Raw genomic sequence first — 21,837 nt, 5'->3', positions numbered from 1 at the left:
CTTGGAGCGTCTTTACATGCACAATCAAAACTTGCACCAGCCAGGGGAGTATTAAGAGAGGAGAGGGCCTGTGTGAAGTCTCTGTCCGGGGCCCCCTCCTCTCTACCCGGTGCCCGGCAGCGCACTGAGCGCAGCAGTAGACACTGGGCACTAGTAGACTCTAGCGCCTTGCCAAAGTCTACTGTGCATGCCATGCCATTTCCCAAGCGATTTTCCTACTGCGCATGCACAAAATGCCAGGAACATGGGCACTGCGCCATTTTACTGGTGGTTTGTACAAAACTGCTGCCGCCGATACAGGACTCTGTAGAGGTAAGTATTGAAGAAATGGGTGCAGGGTGTGTGGTGTGGGTCCCCCTGGATCCAGGGTCCCGTGTGCACCGCATACCCTGTGCCAATTATAGATACGCCACTGGCACCAGCCCTATGGCAGGTGCAGTTTCCCACTCCAAGCATGGCCTCCTATGTGAGCGGTCCAGCGCCTTTATACACAACCACTTTCTGCAACATGATTCTTGACACTCCAATAAGACGCAACCTCTGTGTGCGACTATTTAGCCACTCGCTGTTACCTCCCAGGCACCGTACAGGAGAGCTCTTCACATTTGTGCTACAGTGTATCCAAATCTGTACTGGGACTCTTTGGGGGAAATTCAATCATGGCGCGTGCCCCCCTGCTGGGCGTCTATGCAAATAGGCATATTCAATTGTTGCCCCGTTCGGACTCCTAAAGCTGCGGGGGGGACACATTCCTTCTTGCAGCCTGCTGAAGTGCGAGAAGAAATGTGTCTAAAGTCCAATTTTTTTGGGTGCTCTGCCGGTGGTTTGGGCGTTCTAACCTCTTTAGACGGGTTTAGCAGCTGTGCGCTAAACCCGGTGCTTGTGGGTGCAGTAAATGCTAATGGGCGCCCGAATGGAGAAACAATTGAATTGCTCCGTCGGGCACCTATTCGCATAGACGCCCAGCAGGGGGCATGCACCGCAACTGATATATGTACAAAACCGTGGCGCATTCGCAGTGCGACTCAGGTGCATGAGCAGATGAAGAACATCGCGTCCGATATCGCTTCTGCTTACGACTAAACATCAGCCCCATTGGCAGTAACTCTTTTTGTATCCTAGACCTCTCATGAATAATGAAAGTTAGTCCTATTCATTAGTGTACATATCAGTAGAACATTGCTAATGTAATATTCTCTGTAGTGTGTTTTTGCAGCTGGTTAAAATGTGTGATCATAAGTGGAAATAAAAAACCATAAAACTTCCCTTTATTCATTTCCCTAAATCTCTACATTCCTTATCTATTGTCTCCCACATGGGCAGAAGAACTAAAGTGGGTGCAGCCCAGGAGGTGAGGGGAGGGCTGGGCACGTAACTGCTCCAGAGTCCCAGCAGCCATATATAGGGATGGGACATAGAAGCCCTATCCTCTAGCGATGGACAAAGCGAGACATTGAACTGAGTCAAAACACGTCATTAAGCTCAGTGGAGTGGCTCAAGACAGTGTCTCGGTGCACGGCTCTTCTGGGAATGCAGACTGCAGGGACTCGGGAACTAACTATCCAGATCGCGATTAATCCATTGCACGTTTGCAGCACTTGAGTTCCAATCCCGGCATGTGACCTTGGAGTGGGTTGGCCGCGATGTGCAGTGCATGGGGGGGGGTCCTGCTGTGTCAGCTCGCCGATGCACGGTGGGTCTGATTCAGACCCAGACGCTATATGCGGATGCTCGTCCTGAAAAAGGGGCCGGATATTTAAATTGAGCGCTCGCCCTTTGCGGTCTGTGGACGCCTCAATGTCTGAGCGAGTGTCCGAAAGATGCGCTCGCTATTTGTAAAGACGCCCCTTTGCCGTTTGCATCATACGTCATCTCCGCTATTTATTAGATTAATCGAGTACATCGAAAGGCGTCTGAACTGCTCGCAGTGCTTGTGGTAGGTTTTACTTCCCGCAATCACTGCGAGCAGTTCAGGCTAAAAGACAACCAAGTGACGTGGTCGATGACGCTGCTTTGTTAATTATGCACACCCATTAAACGCCCGTTTTGACCGTTTGGCACTCCTGCGTTCGGATCTCCACTCCCCGTTTTCAAGCACCTTCCCCTGTTACCACCCACAAACGCCTCATTCTGTCACTCAAATTAGCAGGCCCTCGCTGTTTTACGAGCGCACGATTTCCGACCGCAATGACTGGTTGGCGCATGCGCATTACGACCCATACGCATGCGCAGTTGTGCGAACATCGCTCGGAGTGAACGAGCGGCCGCTTACGAGCGGCTCTGAATAAGGCCCTGTGCTTGCTGTGTGGTAGCTGACAACTGTGGTTATGTACTGCAAATAGTGGCCCTGATTCAGAGCCGGACGCTCTGACAGAGCGCTCGCTCTGAATCAGGGCGTTATTTTTTTATTTGGAGCGGCCTCCCGGCTGCTCGCATAGCTGTGGGTGACCACCCACACCTATAGCGAGCGGCCATGAAGATGGTCGCGATGGTCAAGACCATCGCGACCATCGGGCTTGCGACGAGACCCTTGTGGTAGGGTCTCATGGCCGCAAGCCCCAGAGAGCTTTCGGCTCAAATTAAGCCGGAAGCTCTCCCACTGACATCACTTGTGATGTCAGTGGGTCTGCCCCCAAACGGTAGGCGTTCCACGCCCCCGGCCTACCAAAGGTGGCGAGCTGTCACTCACCATCGACAGCTTGCCCCCTTTGCTGCGAGACCCGGAGCGACGGATTGCCCGGCTCCGTCGTGCGCATGCCCAATGGGCCACCATCGACCCGGTTGTGAGCGCTCAGATCGGGTAAAAAATGACCAAATCGTGAGTCCCCACTCACGATCACGATGCGATGTGTGCCCCCGCAGGTCGCACATCGCATCTTCAGATCTGCCATGCTGTAGGGCAGATCTGACGATCTAGACTCAAATGCACTGTGAAAAAGTATGGCTGCAGGAGATCGGATGAAGATTGGACAGCATATTGGCCCTCATTCAGAGCCGTACGCTCTGAGCAGAGCGCACGCTCTGAATGAGGTCCGCCCTCCATAATTATGGAGCGTCCTCCTGGATGCTCGTATAGCTGTGGGTCACCACCCACAGCCTATACGAGCGTGCAGTTTGATGGCCGCGATGGTCTTGACCATCGCCACTGCGAGCCGGAGCCTGCGGTTGAGTTTTTCAACCGCAAGGCCTGGAGTGATTTTGGCTCTATCAGAGCCAAAATCACTCCCACTGACATCACTAGTGATGTCAGTGGGCCGGCTTCTGACGGTAGGCGTTCCCTTGGGAACGCCCCCGTCAGGGAGGCACGCCCCTGGCACGCCCACCAAAGGGGGAGTGCTGTCAATCAACATCGACAGCACGCCCCCTTTGATCAGACACAACGAGCGAAGGAAAGTCCTTCGCTCGTCGCGTCTGGCGCATGCGCACGACGGAGCTCCCGCCGTCGTGCGCATGCGCAGTGCACAACATCGACCCACTTGCGAGCGGACAGCCGCTTGCGAGTGGGTCTGAATCAGGCCCATTGTGTGCAGAGCTACCGGGAGAGTTTCAAGGGAAATCGGACACATCGTCGGAGCGTGCGTGAGTCGGTATGTGTGTGGGCACCTTGACTTGCAAAGATAGAACAGTTCATCATTTACTATACCCTATAAAATGTTTTTTGGGGTTTGCTTCAACTTTGAATTGTCATGGTGCATACACATGGACAGATTTGATGAATGATTGAACGATTTTTACAAAGATTTGAACGATTTCATCAACGATGAACGATTTCTGACAGTATTACAATGAATGAAATCGTCAAAATCTGACTGCAAACACAGTCGATGTCAGAGATCGTTATCTGACATGCGGGAACGCGCATCGTTCGTCGATGCATGCCCTACATGTCATAGATATGAACGATTGAACGATTTGTACAATCGTTGTCGTTCATATCTGATAAGAAATCTGACCGTGCGTATGCACCATCAGGGCCGTAGCTAGGGTAGTGCGGCCGGTGCCATCGCACAGGGCACCACAGGGCAGGGGGCGCTGTTTGGGCCTGTAAAATGTCTATTATCTTACTCACTTGTAGCTTCCTCTTATTTCATCCCCAGCATCTCCTGGCCTACCCTATCTATTCCCTGGTCCTTCCCCATGAGGCCATTCCCCTTTTTTGGGTGCATTATGTCCCTTAGAAAAATGAGGGGGCGCCAATGCTCTTTCTGGCACAGGGCACCAAAAAGTCTGGTTACGGCTCTGTGCACCATTACACAGTACCTGGCGTATTCCTATTATTACAGTGTGTGCGTTTACTGACTGTAACAAATGTTAGTCTTTTATATTATTATCATTTGCCTGTTTTCAGATAATGATAACTATGCAGCTATCCTGTATATTGGAACCCAGTTCTTGTTGGCTTCATGCTGTGATGAATTCACCTTTGACCAGGTTTGCAAACTCTGACTTTCTTATCCCAATGCTGCTGCACCTTGATTATTGCGGCTTGCCCCCCACAATGAGCATCTGCTCATGTGCTGTAGTCGTGCAGTAGTCAGTAGACTGACTCAGGCAGTTCCCAGTCTCTCCCAGTGCGCATGCTCAACGTTTCGCGTCAATACTTTCTGTCCCGTGTGAGCCGCCGTTCAGCAGAGCTGTCATGGCAACGTATACTGCTCACTGGTAACCCGGCCTATTCGCTTCAGTTCAGCCATCGTTAGCGAACCGGGGACCTGGCACCATGTCTTACCGGGACTTACGGAGTAAGAGCTGAGTCATAATCCCCATTAGCCTGAGCCCATATTATAGCTCCAGACCTGTGTTTATATGTCAGGATCCGTACATTGTATCGTATGCCTATAGCATAGTGTCAGCACTGATAGTAACTGTGTACCTGACACTGTATTACATGACTTCTGATCACCTCACAGCATAGTGATTCCTTATTACTGCATGTAATGGCACAGCAGTGTCTTCCAGGAGCCCATACAGTGGCATTAGCTATATGTAACCAGACATATATGGGCCCCATAATAATATTCTGTATAGGTACCTCAGCGGTCCTTTAGGAAGATATTGCTGGAAATATGGCGCCAGCCCCAGCGTGATCGGACCTTGTTCTGAGGTGTGTGGTACGGGGGCCCCTTGTCCCAGGGGCCCATATTCAACACACTCCCTGCCCTCATTATAAATCCGCCCCTGGTAGCCTTGGACGGGCGCTAATCATACCTCCCAACGCCCCTGTTTTATGGGCTCAGCCCCACAGATGGGACTATTAGGAGGTATGTTCCCGTGCACTGCTTGTGGTTGTGTCGTTAAGAGGGGGTTTAAAGGGCTAACTTGTCTTGACATCGCCGAGCTCCATCCTATGTGTGTCCGAGTTGATCCACCACAAAGTTGGGAGGTGTGCGTTAATCCACCGTAAACATGAGTTTAAGGCCGATCAGTAAATGCGGCGTGACGCTGGGAATGCAAATTGTTATGGAAGTGACTGAACCTGCACAGGCGATTTTTTTTTTATTAAAGCATTCGCTCCGTGTTCCGTCCGTTTTGGTGCCACCTGCAGCGTACGCTGACTGTTAACGGCTGTTCAACAAAATGGAGTTGGAGGCGAATTGGCCTTGTTAACCCTTTCCAGTCTGATGAGCAGTAACAGTCGCGTCTTGGAAATCATTGCAGATTTCTATTCTACTTGGCATAGTCCTAACATAATGCTAAACGCTCCAGACTGTACTGCTAACGGTTCTGCTGTTATGTAGCGGTGGTATAAGCAGCACTAAGTTCATGCATAGCTTCTTCACGTTATCTTCTATTTTGCTGACTAAATGATGACCACAAAAACGCCTTACGTGTTATTTGTCACGTGATGTTGGCGTTATCATATTTTATGACTTACTGATGATTAGATGATTGTTAACTATGACTTGATATTTTATAAAGGATGGAAAGAAAGTGTACTTCCTTTTTCGCATGACTCTATCTTTCTACCGACAGTATCTCATATCCATATACTGTACTACAAAATACTTCACTTCCATTTACTTACAGTACTATAAAATCTATGCCACTCAATCATAAATTGAATTTAGATTTTTATTGTTATGTCTCCTCCAGATTTCACAGAAATGATGCGGGCGCTGGGTTACCCCCGCCTCATCTCCATGGAGAATTTTCGTAGTCCCAACTTTCCTCTGGTGTCGGAAGTTCTCATTTGGCTGGTGAAAAGGTATAACACATGTCATTTATGTCCTATGATGTCAGGGACACAGAAGGGACCTGCAAAAAAAAAAAAATAGCCAGTGAGCTGGGGAATTATTGGTCCAAAGCACTAGTGTATTTATATCCTCAGACAGGTTTTATTTACATTTGTGCTGCAGATGGCACAAAGCTGCCGTCTATGTGCAACCAAACCTGAGGGCACAGCAGAATTGGGTTGTATTAAAACACAATACAAATAATTGATTTAAATACATGTCTGAAGCCTACTGAGGGGAGCTATAGAGAAAGCAAAGTAGCATTTACTAAGTTGCTAGAGCCCACATGTATCAAAATCATCTGTAGGTGTAATTCTTTTAATTCTGTAATGAACCCGAAAATTACCTCTATTAATTGGTCTGTTGTACTCTTAAGCTGGGTACACACTTAGCGGATATATCTGCAGATCGAGTGATCTGCAGATGATGGTTGTTCATACACACTGAACAACCATCATCTGGGGACGGGTCCCGCTGGGCGTGTCACTCCCCCCTCCCCTCGGCCTTTACAGCAATTCTGCGGTTGGTCGGTAGACCATCTGTACACACAGCACGATGCCCCAATATATCTGCAGATATATTGGACATCGGCTGTGCAGCAGAGTCGGCGTGATATCGCTGGTACACACTGGCCAGCCGGCATCCAATATATTGGTAGATCAATTGATCGGCCAATATATCTGCCAGTGTGTACCCAGCATAACGCCATTGCAGGTAGTGATTATGCTGCTGACTCAAACTTTCTATTGCATCTAGTTGTTTTATCTTCTTACCAGGTATGAGCCTCAGTTGGTTATTCCTGTGGATGTGGACACAGAGCAAGACCGAGTGTTCTTCATTAAGGCGGTAGCACAGTTTATGGTAAGGGCATTACAGTACTTTTATTGTCCTTCACTGCTTGGTTCTGCCCATTTTCCTGCAACTAGGTTTAGTGTGTTCTGTAACCTTCATGCTACAGCTAAAGGCAATGTGCTGGTAGAAGGTTTCTCAGTATAACATTGTGAGACCAGTACGTTACTTATAGCTAATTACTGTATCACACAGGAACAAAATGGGGAAGAACATTATCTCCACCTCTTCTAATCATTTTTTTTTATATATATATTTTTTAAATCTAAAGAAAAATAATATTTTTGCAAGGTTTCATAAAATCGGATTAAAAAAGAAATAAATCAAACACGGATTTATTTGATTTAAATAGGATTTTCTATTAACATTTATTTTTTAAATAAATGTTTATAAAATTTAAAACGTTTACTAAAAAAAAAAACTTGTAATAAAAAATCCTATTTAAATCAAATAAATCCGCTTTTGATTTTTTTTTTTTAAATCCCATTTTATGCAACCCTGATTTTCAGCCAAATACACTAGTAGCACACCCACTACTACATACCTTTTGGTGACGTCGCTTCTGATTGATCGGCTATATTCTTGTGAATATTCAAAATTGTTCCCTCCACTGTTTGGATGTGATGAATCCATTTTTACTGAACATACATTCTCATTCCTCATTCCCCAACGTTACTGTCCAAAGCGGTAAGTGGCCACGGCACCTCTGTAATGGGGTGAGGTCCACACCACATTAAAACACCCTTGAACTGCTGCACGCAGCAGAGGAACCTGTCTCTGCTGCTTACGTCACCCACTGACTATGGGTTCAGAGCAGACGTGGCTGGTGCCACAAGACCGCAGCCGAGAAAATAATATGTAAGCTTCCCAAATGGCTTCCAAAGATGCACATACAATAGGTTAATCTCCGGCGCTGACTTTAGCGTATTTAAATGTAACTATGTATAAACACTTTAAATGTGGATAAATTATACCCTGTATTACCAGGACTTGGTCTGTCCAATGAGCAACCTCCTTCTTTACTAATGTTACATGAGCTGTGCACACACGGAAAGGAGAATTGTCCACTATAATAGTCTAGATGTGAATTTTTTTTTTTCACATTTAAATTACACAGTGCTTGAAATATAAACTTGTCTTGGAACTCGGTCCATATAACAATCAATGACTAATTTAATAAAACTAAATCAAATACATTAAACTAGGCTTTTTGGCACTAAAAAGTCAGATAATCGATACAAACACTTAAAAATGTGAATCAATTAAAAGAAAAAAATGAAGCATAAACTAATAAAAACAGAATGTCTCACTTATCTGCCGCTTCCTCAGGCAGAATTTGTTTGTATAATCCAGATTTTCATGTGAGTTAAAGAAGTGAATATGGTATAGATTTATTAAAATATTTTTTTTTAAAGAACATTAATTAAAATATAATCTGTCCTTCCTAATCTGTGCATGGCAGTGGGGTTACCTGTGTGGGTAAAGAGGGTAAACAGTTTTGTAATGTTGCTGATGATATGAGCTTAGGATGGGTTAACTTAATACGGGATCTCGGCTGTCAGGATGCTGGGTGTCATAATACCGACAGAGGCATCCTGACAGTCACAATCCTGACACTGGAAGGTAAGTTCCCTACAGCTAACCCCTAACCCTCCCCGGTGCCTGAACCTAGCCTCCCTCCCCCTAGTGTCTAAACCTAACCTCCCCCTCCCCTCCCCGCACCCTAAACCTAATCCTCCCCTAACCCCCGATGCTTACCTATGGGATGCCGGTGGTCGGGATTCTGGAGTCGGGATCCCGACGCTGGTATTTAGACCATCGGCATCCCGTCTGCCAGGATGCTGACTACATCCCCTTAGGATAGAGTGTTATTTCAATGTAATATAGCACATAATAAAGTTTAAAGTGAAGAAGGTTTTTTTTTCTTGGGGGGGGGGGGGGGATTGTTGCGGGGTCACAAACATCATAACCAATTAAATAAATTGCATGTTGTCATTCTACAGTACTATCTGCACAAGGATTCTCCACATACAGTTTTGGTGGCACAGTTGTGTTGTGCTGCCTAATTAATACTGGTGTTTGGATTCTTAGTAGTATTCTTTTTTTTATGTGGCTGTTATTCGTTTACAAGGTTATTGTCTATGTACAGCAGCCCAATCATTACCTGCACTAAGATGATAATGGTACAGTGCAGTGTGCTCGTTAGTTGCATGGAGGCAGTAGGAGACTGTAAGACCTATTTCACATAATGCTGGTATATAAATGAGATTAAGAAGCTGGTAGTTCCACACACTGTCTACAGGTTGAGTCTCCCATATCCAAATATTCCGAAATACGGAATATTCCGAAATACGGAATAATTTTGGCATGACTGAGATAATGAAACCTTTGATTTTTGATGGTTCAATGTACACAAACGTTGTCTAAGGCACAAATTATTAAAAATATTGTATAAAATTACCTTCAGGCTGTGTGTATAAGGTGTATATGAAACATAAATGAATTTAATTTCTGTACACAAACTTTGCTTGAGCCACAAAATTATTGAAAATATTGTATAAAATGACCTGCAGGCTGTGTGTATAAGGCGTATATAAACACATAAATGCATTCTGTGTGTATATTAGGGTCCCATTCCCAAGATATTTCATTATGATATGCAAATATTCCAAAATACGGAATATTCCGTTATCCAAAATACCCCTGGTTCCAAGTAGTTTGGATATGGGAGACTCAACCTGTATTGTGTTGTTAAGGAATCTGTATTAGAACCTCTATACACTCCTTCCTATACCTTCTAATATCCTGCCTATACCTTCTAATATCCTGCCTATCCCTTCTAAGGATGACGCTAATTTGCGTACGCAGTCATACAGTAAATAAAGACTTAAGACCTGGAATCTGTGGTTCCAAAGCACAAATATTATTAAAGTAGAGTACAGTCAGTTATACGCTATTGATCCGGGCACAATTCGGCACAAAGGAATTATACAGACCCAAGTACAGTATACATACGCAGCGCTTCCGGACCAGATGTTAGGCATCAGCAAGAAACCCCTCGTCTATCAGCATTCAGCACGAAGACTAAAACCCAGTGTTGGAGCACACATATGTAGCGTTCCCGCTAGGCTGTTTTAGCGGGGCGCGGCGCCCTGCCCTCCTTCTGGAGGGCAAAAAGCACCCTGCCCTCCAGGAGGAGGGCAAAAAGCGCCCTGCCCTAACAGCCCGCGGGAGCCGTTCTCACCCGCGGGACGCAGTGTTTCGCGGGTGGACAAACATGCGGTGACCCGGTCACCGCCGTGCACCCGGCGTCTATTCTCCCTTTCTGCAGCGCTTGGGGGCTGCCCGGCATGTCCGTAAGCGCCGGGCACGCCCCCAAGTATGACGAAAAGGGGCCGCGTCTTATAGACACGCCCCCTTTTCGTAACCACACCCCCTTTTCGGACGCGCGCGTGCCTTCGACGCGCGCACAACATTGCCCTCTCTAGCTCCGGCACCCTGCCTGCCGCCGGAGCTAGAGGGAACACTACATATGTATACCCCCCAGAAATAGACAGCACAATAGAGAAGTTTGTTGCTGATGCCATTGGTTCCCAAGGGGGATACATCTGTTACAGAGTATTTAACAGGCTGATTCAAATAGACACAACCTAGCCTCTAACAACTGGGGGTCTCTGGATTCCCGCCACATGCAACATCCTAACAGTTATTCATATCATATACATTTTGTTGCTTGAAGTCTCTGCGGTCCATAAGTCGAGAATGCATGATGCGATCTCCACACCGATAATACCGGAATTCTGTTGAAAGAGTACGCATCAGTGCGAAACCAAACACTGCTTTCTTAGCATGTATAAAACCTTAGTTACCAAAGAATCTTTATTTCACAGCATTTATACTAAGTGAATAAACTTAAATCTTATACCTTAAAGCTTATGGAACCTTGTATGTGAATATGTAATGTGTAAGTATACGGGGTTTGACGCTAGTTAACTGGGGACAGATGCGTGCGCATTTAGCTACTAAACAGCGTTTTCATATAGGATCTTATGCATTCTCTAATATGCGACTAGTTAACAGCGCAATTGTGCGTATTACTGTGTATATGAGAAATGATGAAAGATGCAATCGCATGGTGCTAATAGTAATCTCGCCATACAGTATGTACTTAATTGTGAGTTTATCTAAAATGGCGCTTGGGCGGCCATTCGCAAAATGGCGTCTTGCGATTTCATTTCCAAGATGGCGTCTTGCGGCCAGTCACAAGATGGCGTCACCGTGATTCAATTTTAAACTGATCTTGTCTCAGCCAATTATCCAGCTTCGACATTGTGGATAAAGGTTTATATAGCGACCGAGCTCTTCTCACATCAGGATGTGTATAATGCAACATCTAATAGCCTGAAATGGAGGCTCTAAGGGTAGTCGCTTCTGGGTCCTTTGTAGGAAGCAATTACTCTATCCCTCTTCAAATTAAATGAAAAAATAAAACTTGGGTGTAGCTTCTAATAGATTAGTATATATTAAATTTGAATTCGGTAAAAGTTGTAAACACAGGCTGCATAAACAGATATGTCCGTATACATCAAGCCTCAGTACTCCATGCGGCGTGGGACGCCCAGCACGAGTGAGTGGCACCTAGCGGTGTAGCCCTGCAACTTTTACTTAAAATGTGCATCGTATTCACATCGCAGACCAAAACAGCACTCACAGTGTACTAGAGACGACGGGCTGCCACTTTTACCGCATAGGAATTGGTTATAAATCTGTACAAAGTCGCAGATGAAGCACAACGGAACTTGGTGTGAAAAAAAGCCGCCGGTGCTACATTGTAGCACTTCCTATACAAATTCAGGGCCTGATTCCGCTTAGATCGCAGTTGCTAATACTCACTCAATCGGCCTGCGCATGCATTGCAGTGCGCGAACCGGCCACTGCGATGTGGACTACGATCGCAGCAGCGACACAGATCCATCGCAGAGTGATTGAGAGGAAGTGCCGTTTGTGGGTAATGACGGGAGGGTGGTTGGCCGAACGGAGGCGTTAGCGTCAGGTAAATTAGCAACTGCGAAGCCCTACGCAGTGTGAGGGTCTCATAGCGTGCATGGCTGTTAGCAATTCATGAGTACGGTCAGGGCTCGTGAAAGTGTGCGTGAGGCTGCGATGGTACTCGATTGTACCCATGGTTTTGCTATTCTAAGTATTACAGATGTGCGTTCGGTACAGTGGGTGTTCTTATGTGGTGCTGAGTTTGCATTGTGATCGCAGTGGTTTAGCTTGCTATCGCAGTTGAACGTTACGCAGTATTGCGATCCGTAGTGAATCAGGCCCTCAGAATCATTCACACACAGGTGTATAAGTGTCGCATATCAAATTAATTAGTGGATGTCAACCAATTTATGCATCTGGGCTTGTTTATCAGAATGGCTATTTTGCCGGCAGTGTTAGAAATTACAATTTTAGTAATATATATATATATATAGGTTGAGTCTCCCATATCCAAAACGCTTGGGACCAGGGGTATTTTGGATATCGGAATATTCCGTATTTTGGAATATTTGCATATTATAATGAAATATCTTGGGAATGGGACCCTAATATACACACGGAATGCATTTATGTGTTTATATACGTCTTATACACACAGCCTGCAGGTAATTTTATACAATATTTTCAATAATTTTGTGGCTCAAACAAAGTGTGTGTACATACATGAAATTCATTTATGTGTCATATACAATTTATACACACAGTCTATAGGTCATTTTATACTTTAGTTTTAATAATTTTGTGCCTTAAACAAAGTTTGTGTGCATTGAACCATTAAAAATCAAAGTTTTCACTATCTCAGTCATGCTAAAAATATTCCCTATTTCGGAATATCCCGTATTTCGGAATATTTGGATATGGGAGACTCAACCTGTATATAATATATAATTACTTGCAGTAGTTTTTTTGTAGTACAAATTCCAATGTGCCCTCATACACCTAACATCAGTAGGCTATGTGGAGCGAGAGAGGTGGCAGGTCTCGTGAAAGTCTGCTAGTGCCGAGCGTCTTTTTTTACCTGAAAATGCGTCTTAGCCGCAATACGATACACTAGGACGCATCAGGAGACTGCACTGATTAATTGAATGAGTCTGTATATGATGCACAATGAAACGCGGCGTGGAAAAAAGCCGTGGCCGCTGCTTCGTAGCACTTCATATACAGACTCAGACTCAGTCAAACACAGATATACAAGTGTCGCGTATCAAATTAATCAGCGTAGTCTCGTGGTGCATCTTAGTTGCATCACATTACGACTACGGGCTCAATTAAATTAGCCCCAATCATTTCCTGGCCTTGAAACAGGATGGTAGCCTCAGACTTTACTATCCGAGGCTATTCAATTAGATTCTCTTTTTCTTGCCCGGTAAATTACTGTTAACGGTAAATAACCGCTGCTAATAGAATTCCCCCCCTAAGACACATTTCTAGGCATCAAAGACGCTCTGCGCTAGTTGAGTCACACAGGACCTGGCGCGCCCACTGAGGCTGTTTGACATGACTGCAGGAATAGTTTATGAGGACACATCTGTATATCTAATGCTGGTGGGTTTTAAGAGAATGTGGACATGTGCGTCAAAGAGTAATTTGCATGCCCGCCTAGGTAGGGGGTACCCCTAAGTGGCCCCAAAAAGATACAATGAAAGAGAAAATGTGTTTCTACCTATATGCGTGGCCCTCGCTTAGTATAGTTATATAAAAACCGATTTATTTCTGTATATCAAAAATTAATGACACTATAATGTAAAACGTAGAACTTGACATATGTTGAAAAAACATATACAAGATATGTCATGCAAATAGTGGCATATGAAGAAACATTTAGGGATTAGTAATCCCCAAAAAGTGGCAGTTTAAACATAGGTACATATAGGAGGAGAATAAACCTCCACATGAACATATTTTGAACCTCATTTCTTGGTTGTAGCAGGGTAAAGGTAGAAACACATCTGTACAGTATGTCAGTGTTTCTACATCTTCGTTTTTGAAAATAGGCGTTTTATCTTATGTTTGCAGATTTCCCTGTGGATACATTAGATAATATATTTATCAAAGAGGTAAAATGCATGTTGGGAGGGATTGAGTATAAAACATAGTATGAGGTCTATATGACAAAAGGTGACTTGTTCTTTCCTGCTCAGACAGTATCAAAATGGATTATGAACCTGTTGCTTTCAAGTTAATAGGTACCCTGCACAATAACAGGGTTTCGTCATTAGCAGGCTCTTGTGAGGCTTTGATCTTAGGTATAATGTAGCTTATGGAAATCTGTAGCACAGGTAGTGAAGACAGTTGTCTATTGTCATCTATAACAATGCGTCTACCACCGGGTGATACAATAAGATCATGTTAAATGTACACTATATTCCATTGGAAATAACTACAAACGTCCGGGGCAATTACTGGAGCAGTGAAAACTGTACGATTGCTTTGAAGGTTTGGGAACAAAGCTTGGACCCCGCTTTTTTTGTAATAGCTAATTACTGTAATAATTGGTAATATTTCTTCTTATGTTTTTGATCATCAGTGGGGGGCTGGTCCTCTGTGTGTTCCTTTTGTGAGTGTATGATGAGCTATTTTAACAATTGCAAAAAAAACATTTTGCAAATAAAATGTGGAATATGTACTGGTGGTACCTGTAATATAAAACCATTCTATATATATATATATATTAAGCGATGGATGGAGTTTTTTGTTAAGCATAAAAGAGGTTGATTCAGCAGGGGTGTTTTAACAAGGAGGGAGCCTGTGTACAATTGTTTTGTCCCCCTCCTAGCCTGACAGGGGGCTGCTTATCTGTAGCGTTATTGGTTTGTGGGCCCTCCCAGGTTTTCAGGATGCCGGTGGTACCATCTTTCCAAAGATGTCATCTCCAAAATGGCACCTGTGCAGACGATACGTAGCAGAGACTCTGGCATGGTATTGTAGGTGCCGGGCACACCCTGCAGCTTCTGTATAACTGATGCTCTTCCAGGTTACCAGGCTGCAGGGCACTACCCGCCTTGCACCACACACCCTGCACCCATTACACTGTAAATACGCCACTGGGATGTAGAGTTGAATGCAATTCTGTTTGTTAAGCATATCTTGCTCTTTTTTACACTGCACATACTTCGGAGCTGAGTGAACTTCAGTATGGGCGTTGCAGAGTCATACACAATTCAGTCGCATCTCCACTTGTGGACAGGGGCATAGCGAGGGCTCTACATGTTGAAAGGAGATCTGTAGCACTCTACGCCGTCTCCGTATCAGTAGATAGAGCCGGCGGGCACCAGGACCCACCGTGGCTCTTATAGCAGGTCCTTTTTGCATGGATATAGCCGCAGTGCACTGAGCACTGATACAGCCACAAGGATTGTCAATCACTACTGTACCACCACCACTTAAGTGTACAAGCACCCCGCTGGCCCAAGTATAGAGCCTGCTAATGCAATCCTACAATGCCTAGCAACCCCTGTATGCTCCAGGCTGTCACTGAAGATACAGCTGTGTGGCTACTGTTATTACCATTGTGTTTAACCCCTGCATAACCACTGGTTCCCCACTATTGCTACAATTCTGTTTAACCTCTGCATAACTACTGGCTACCTCTGTTACCCTATACGGTATTGTACCACAACATTATGTGTGTATGGGGCAGGAGCGCCATGACATAAGTCTGCTCCGCGTGCCATGGCTTCACGTTATGCCTCTGCTTGTGGATCAAGTGGTGTTACTGGGCTGTTCTCACTTAGCAAAGGTTCAGTGACGTTGTGTGGGTGGCATTGCGCATCCTTTGGAATTGCACACCTAGTATAGGGCTAGTACAGTTGCACACTGATAATGATGACTGCTATGAAACCAAGCTTTTAGATGAGGACAGTCCTCCTTTATAAATCCGTACAACTGTGCACACAGGTGAATATCCACATTTAGTGTTGTGCACACAATGGGGTTGATTCAATTAGCTGCGAATTACTCACCACACTAACAGTATCTCCGGACTCGCGGATTTTTGTTTGCAGTGTACAAAGGTCAACGAGTTCAGGGCAAAATCGGGCAGCGTGGGGGACGAGTTGCGTTGCTGTTGGCAACATTTCCACGTTTTTACAATGACAACTCGCACCCCTTCATGTCTAATTGAATTGACCCCAAATTGGGAGCAGTTGCAACCATCTTTCGCTCAACTCTGCATTGACACCAAAATTCTGATTCGCTAAGGAAGGAATTCATTGGTCCTAATGCGCACATCGCGGGCTATGTTCAACATGTGTGCCTGTCACAATCCTTTACAGTACCACTTTCCTAAAAGTGGTGGTGCTCTTCCTTGTGTGGCCTTCTGTGGTTTTGCATACTGGGATAATTGCCTACTAAGCAGCTGTGGGCTGCACCAGTGTCTGCATAATTTAAACCTGCTTCACAGTGCTTCCCACGCCAGATCATCATGTCAGAACCCCTGTGTCTGTTCACCATGTCAGATCCTCCCTGTCAGACTTCCTAGAGGTGGTTCCTATGTGTCCTGCCTCCAGACTTCAGTTACTATTCCAAATACGTTCAGCTATCTATCTTCAGACGTCTGGAAACCCTGTATTACTTGCTCCAAGTTCCCTCTCACAGTTTGTAGACCTGCTGTTTTTCCCAGTGCCTTGTATTGTCTGCGTTTACAATATCTGCTATTGTCTGTTGTCTTTAGTTTGAAAGTTCAGTTATAGCTTCACAGACTCTTAAGCTAACCCACATTGCCTGTACAGACTCCTGGCTCTAACTTGTATACTGCTATTTGTTCTAAGACTTGGTTTAACCAGTAATACAAAATGCCCTGTTTCTGTCTGCAGCACATCCCATGTGCCTTTCCAAGTGCCTTTGGCTCTGCCTCCAGCTCACCAGTGTACTTGGTCTTTCCTAGGTTAATTCATTATTGACCTTTGGTATTGATCATGTGTCTCCCGCCTATTATGTCCTGCACTGTAACCTGTGTCTATGAATAAATCCGACTTGCTTTTACATCCGTGAAATTCATGATTCCTCTGGACACGCACACATGGGAATTTCCCCGAGACTCCATGACAGTGCTCCTGCGTCCTTTGCTATTCAATTAGATCATTTTTATTGCGGTAATTCTTCAGTGCGTGACCTGGGGGAAGTGCATGAAAAAATGGGGGAATTGCCCTGAACCCCAAAAAAGTGCCACATAACATGGGATAACAGTATAGATGGCTATTAGTGGCAAACACAAATTATTTGAGGTTCATAAACCGTGCCAAATGGCTGATATTTACCTTTTTTATTAACAGTGGAAAATGTTATAATAAACAAGTGTTTTTCACTAAATTAAAGCCTCTAAATTATTTTGAGGTGGACAGACCACCGGAAAACGGTTGCGGTTATTGCACTCTCCAGGGTCCGATGAGCGCCATCGTCGGGATAAGAAGAGGATGGGCCAGCATTGACTGTTAACTCTAACCAGCCTGTAGTTGTTTATTATTTAGGGATCCATGAGTGCCACACCGCTACATATGTTTTATTGACTTTATCTGTGAGGGCACCTGGGCACTTGCTGCTGGTACTGTGAGTACAGGACTATACTGGTTTGTTTGTTTATATATCTGTATAATAAGCGAGAAACCATATCTGTCTGTGTGTCTGTCTGTTTGTCCTTTATACACGGCCAGAGTTTTGGACCTAGCGCCACCAAAGTTGGCATGGTGGTGTAGTTTGATCAGGATTAGGTTTTTGCCAAGGTTTGAACTTCATCAGGGTTGCGCACTGTCACACAATCCCTAAAAATGGGGACATTCTTAAATTACACAGGTTCCGGGGCTGGCTCAAGTAGAAATTGGCAGTCTGAGAAAAAACTGTGAAAGCTACAGAAGTATAATTTTAATCTCACAATCTGGGCAGTGTCAAAGCCACATTTTATTTTTATTTTATTTTATTTTATGCCACATGTGTGAAGTTTTTTCAGTCCTGGGATTTGGATTGAAAAACGCTTAATCCCCGATTGAGTTGGTCAATGCAGTACCAGATTAAGGTGCACATGGGCCTGAGGTTGAAATTTATGATGGGCCTATTGTGTGCTGCCGTAGGGGGTGTGACCAGCGCCACAGGGGTGTGACTAGTAATGTAGTAGGCATGACCAATGCTGTGGGGGCGTGGCCTGTGCTGCGCAGTGTGGGTAGCACATAAATGGGATGGGGCAGTGCGGGAGGCAGACCTAGGTGACCCAGGTCTCTTTATTAGTGTGCGTATTGACACTCTAGTGGACAAGGTCATAAGGAGGCCTGGGCCAACTTCACAGAATTTAGGCTGCTCAGCTACTCTGTCCTTTTAGGTGCTGGGGGCGCTGAGACCTAATGTTGCGCATGGAGAGCTTGTGAAGTATTTCACTGCGCCACGGCGACATGTGTATTATGCCCCGGACAAGGGACGGAGCTAGAACTTTGTGGGCCCCACGGCAAGATTTTAAAGGACCCCTTCCCCCTATAGCTTTTATAGAGATACATCTCTCTGCAGTATTCCACTGCCATGGTATGGGGGTGTGCTTACTGCTGCCTATCATTATTAATACAAGCATAAAGTCAGACTTGTTTGAAACTGAATAACTCTAATAGTTACAGTGCATGTGGAAAGTATTCACAGCGCTTCACTTTTTCCACATTTTGTTATGTTACAGCCTTATTCTAAAATGGAATAAATTAATTTTTGTCTTCAAAATTCTACACACAATACCCCGTAATGACAACGTGTAAAAAGTTTTTTTGAGATTTTTGCAAATTTAATTTAAATAAAACCACCACAGCTCTACCTGTGCGGAGTTTGTATATTCTCCCTGTGCTTGCGTGGGTTTCCTCTGGGTACTCCGGTTTCCTCCCACGCTCCAAAAATATACTGGTAGGTTAATTGGCTCCCAACACAAATTAACCCTAGTGTGTGCAAGTGATAGGGAATATAGATTGTAAGCTCCACTGGGGCAGGGACTGATGTGAATGGCCAAATATTCTCTGTAAAGGGCTGCGGAATATGTGTGCGCTATATAAATAACTAATAATAATAATATATATATATACACACTATATATACACACACAGATATATAGTGTGTATGTATGCTTGTATATGTGTATATATATATATATGTATGTATATACACACACACACAGGTTGAGTCTCCCATATCCAAATATTCCGAAATACGGAATTTTTTTGGCATGACTGAGATAATGAAACGTTTTGATTTTGGATGGTTCAATGTACACGAACTTTGTCTAAGGCACAAATTATTAAAGATATTGTATAACATTACCTTCAGGTTTTGTGTATAAGGTGTATATGATACATAAATGAATTTCATTTCTGTACACAAACTTTGTTTGAGCCACAATATTATTGAAAATATTGTATAAAATTACCTGCAGGCTGTGTGTATAAGGTGTATATTACACATAAATGCATTCTGTGTGTATATTTGGGTCCTATTCCCAAGATCTTTCATTATGATATGCAAATATTCCAAAATACGGAATATTCCGTTATCCAAAATACCCCTGGTCCCAAGCATCTTGGATATGGAAGACTCAACCTGTATGTATGTGTGTGTATGTATGTATGTATATATATATATATATATATATATATATATATGAGATAGACATGAAAGTTCCTTGCATCTATAGAGATTTATTGGTACCTTATGCAAGTTGCTGGAATTGCTTCCATAGGCTTGCTCATATCTTCAACATTATTTTATAATGTCACTGCTGGGTTCAATCCCCAGCCATTGTGCTCCTGTCTGGTTTTCATCAAGGGCAGAGCCTGTCTGAGGCTGGAGGGTAAGAGGATGGACAGGTCAAAGCATCCCTGCCAGTGCTGCTACAGTCAGAACCGCGGTCAGGATGCCAGGTCCAGGTAATGAAATTCAGTGACCGGCGAAGTTTGAAATAACTGTATTTATGCTTTACACCACCACTGCTACCGCCAGCATCAAATGCAGTAAGTGCCCAGCCTGTTACTTTGTGTGCGGGCCCTGCTGCTGATAAACCAGCGGCGGGTAGAGAATGCTGGGAGGCGGCCTACACACAGTTCCTCCCACAAGACTCAGGCAGTTGTGTTCTGTTTGACGATGGGATAAGGTGAAGGGAAGGCGGGCCTTGGAGGCAGTGCGGACCCAGTAAGCAATATCAACTGCAGCCACACTACAGTAGTTATGCTTGTGCCCTGGACTCACTATACTTAGAGAATAGACTGAGTTCTCCCAAATGGGATGAATGGGGAGGACGGGGATAGAGATAGCGGCACAGCGGAGTCTTAGTGGGTGGGGCCATGTACACCACACAGTAGCTGGCAGCCTGTGGCAGGGAAAATAAAAATTCCTGTCAACACTGCCAGCAGATCCTGTGGGCCTATTTTCAAGATGGGCCTGGAGCTGCAGCTCCACCTGCCCTATTATTAATCTGGCCTTGGGTAAATGGGGTGGGAGGGCCGGTGCGGGGCTGCGCAGCGTGACCTCTGACATCACACTGCGCACAGCCAGAGGCCGGGGCAGCTGGGCAGCGTCTGTGTAGGTGCTGCAGGTGCTCAGCGCAGCCCAGTATAAAAACAAACAAACAGCACATGCGTTCACTAGTCCTGAAATCCTGGGATTGGAAGCTTCAATCCCGGGATTCAAATCGCGTAACTTTTCGGCTAAAGTCCTGGCATCCCACTGATCCCACTGATCCCGATACCACACAGTAATGCCCTTTACAGATTATGCCTCATAGTAGTAGTGCCCCATATAATACATTGTTCCACACAACATTATGCCCCCCCCTCTGTGTCCCTCCAGCAGGCTCTCGCCTTCCCCCGGTGTGCTATCAGCTGTCAGCAGGTGTGGATTTGGTGCCATGCTTCAAGCTTAATTACAGCTGGAGCACTGGTAGGCAGCGGCAGACATGGACAGACAATGCATGCGCAATTTAAATCTGGCGCCGGTTGCGAGCCAATCTGAGTTTGTGGACCGGGAGCCAATCAAGAGCAACCACTGCTGATTGGCTGGTGGTCCACGAGCTCTGATTGCCTTACGACCGGCGGGCGCTGTCTCTCCATGTCTGCCTGCAGGTGCACCAACTGTACTTAGCTGGCCGGCCGGCACCAAATCAACACAGCTGAAAACTGGGTCCCCCTTGGTGGCCTAACTAGCCACAGAGGCAGTCCGGGCACCATAGCAGCCACATCCCTTGCACCCATGGTAGTTACACCACTGTTTGTATGCTTGTTAGCAAACAGTGGGGTGCTTTTCAGGATCAATGGAATGGGGTTATAGGCCAGGACAATGTAAACAAATAAAGGCTGCAGGTGTACTACAGGGTCCAGTCTTCAACCCGGGCAACGCCAGGTATCCCGGCTAGTTTAATACACTATGATTTTATCTTGATATATGTATTTATATTATTCTAAATATAAGGCAAAATAAATTACATCAATAAAATAATTAAATGTTAATAAGAAACATAAGATAAAACAGTACCTATCTTATATTTAATTGATATATATGTGTACAAAATAAGGTGTATATATAGATACATAGTTAAAATAAGCTCCTAATTTAATATTTATTAAAATGCTAAATATTTTGTATTTATATATTTAAATTATCTTAATTTTTTTTAACACAGTAGCACAATCTTTTTTCACTAGTAGGGGTATATTTACTAAAGTGCGGGTTTTTAGAAATGGAGTTATTGCCCCTA

At 44.8% G+C, this 21,837-nt stretch overlaps 1 protein-coding gene across 1 annotated transcript in view; it reads left to right on the top strand.

Moving 5' to 3' along the window:
* Window positions 1-4,632: 4,632 nt before the first annotated feature.
* IFT38 (intraflagellar transport 38) overlaps window positions 4,633-21,837 on the top strand; it is a 257,847-nt gene continuing 240,642 nt past the window's right edge. The window contains exons 1-3 of the mRNA XM_088448183.1: window positions 4,633-4,742; window positions 6,094-6,205; window positions 7,010-7,094. Coding sequence (XP_088304309.1) covers window positions 4,721-4,742; window positions 6,094-6,205; window positions 7,010-7,094 — 219 coding nt within the window. The 5' untranslated portion in view covers window positions 4,633-4,720. The remainder of the gene's footprint in view (window positions 4,743-6,093; window positions 6,206-7,009; window positions 7,095-21,837) is intronic.

This window comes from Taudactylus pleione, unplaced genomic scaffold, assembly GCF_031769625.1.
Source record: "Taudactylus pleione unplaced genomic scaffold, aTauple2 ptg000451l, whole genome shotgun sequence".
In the NCBI taxonomy this organism is placed as follows: Eukaryota; Metazoa; Chordata; class Amphibia; order Anura; family Myobatrachidae; genus Taudactylus; species Taudactylus pleione.
The sequence above is the reverse complement of the archived record's forward strand: the minus strand, read 5'-3'. Positions and strand labels throughout refer to the sequence as shown.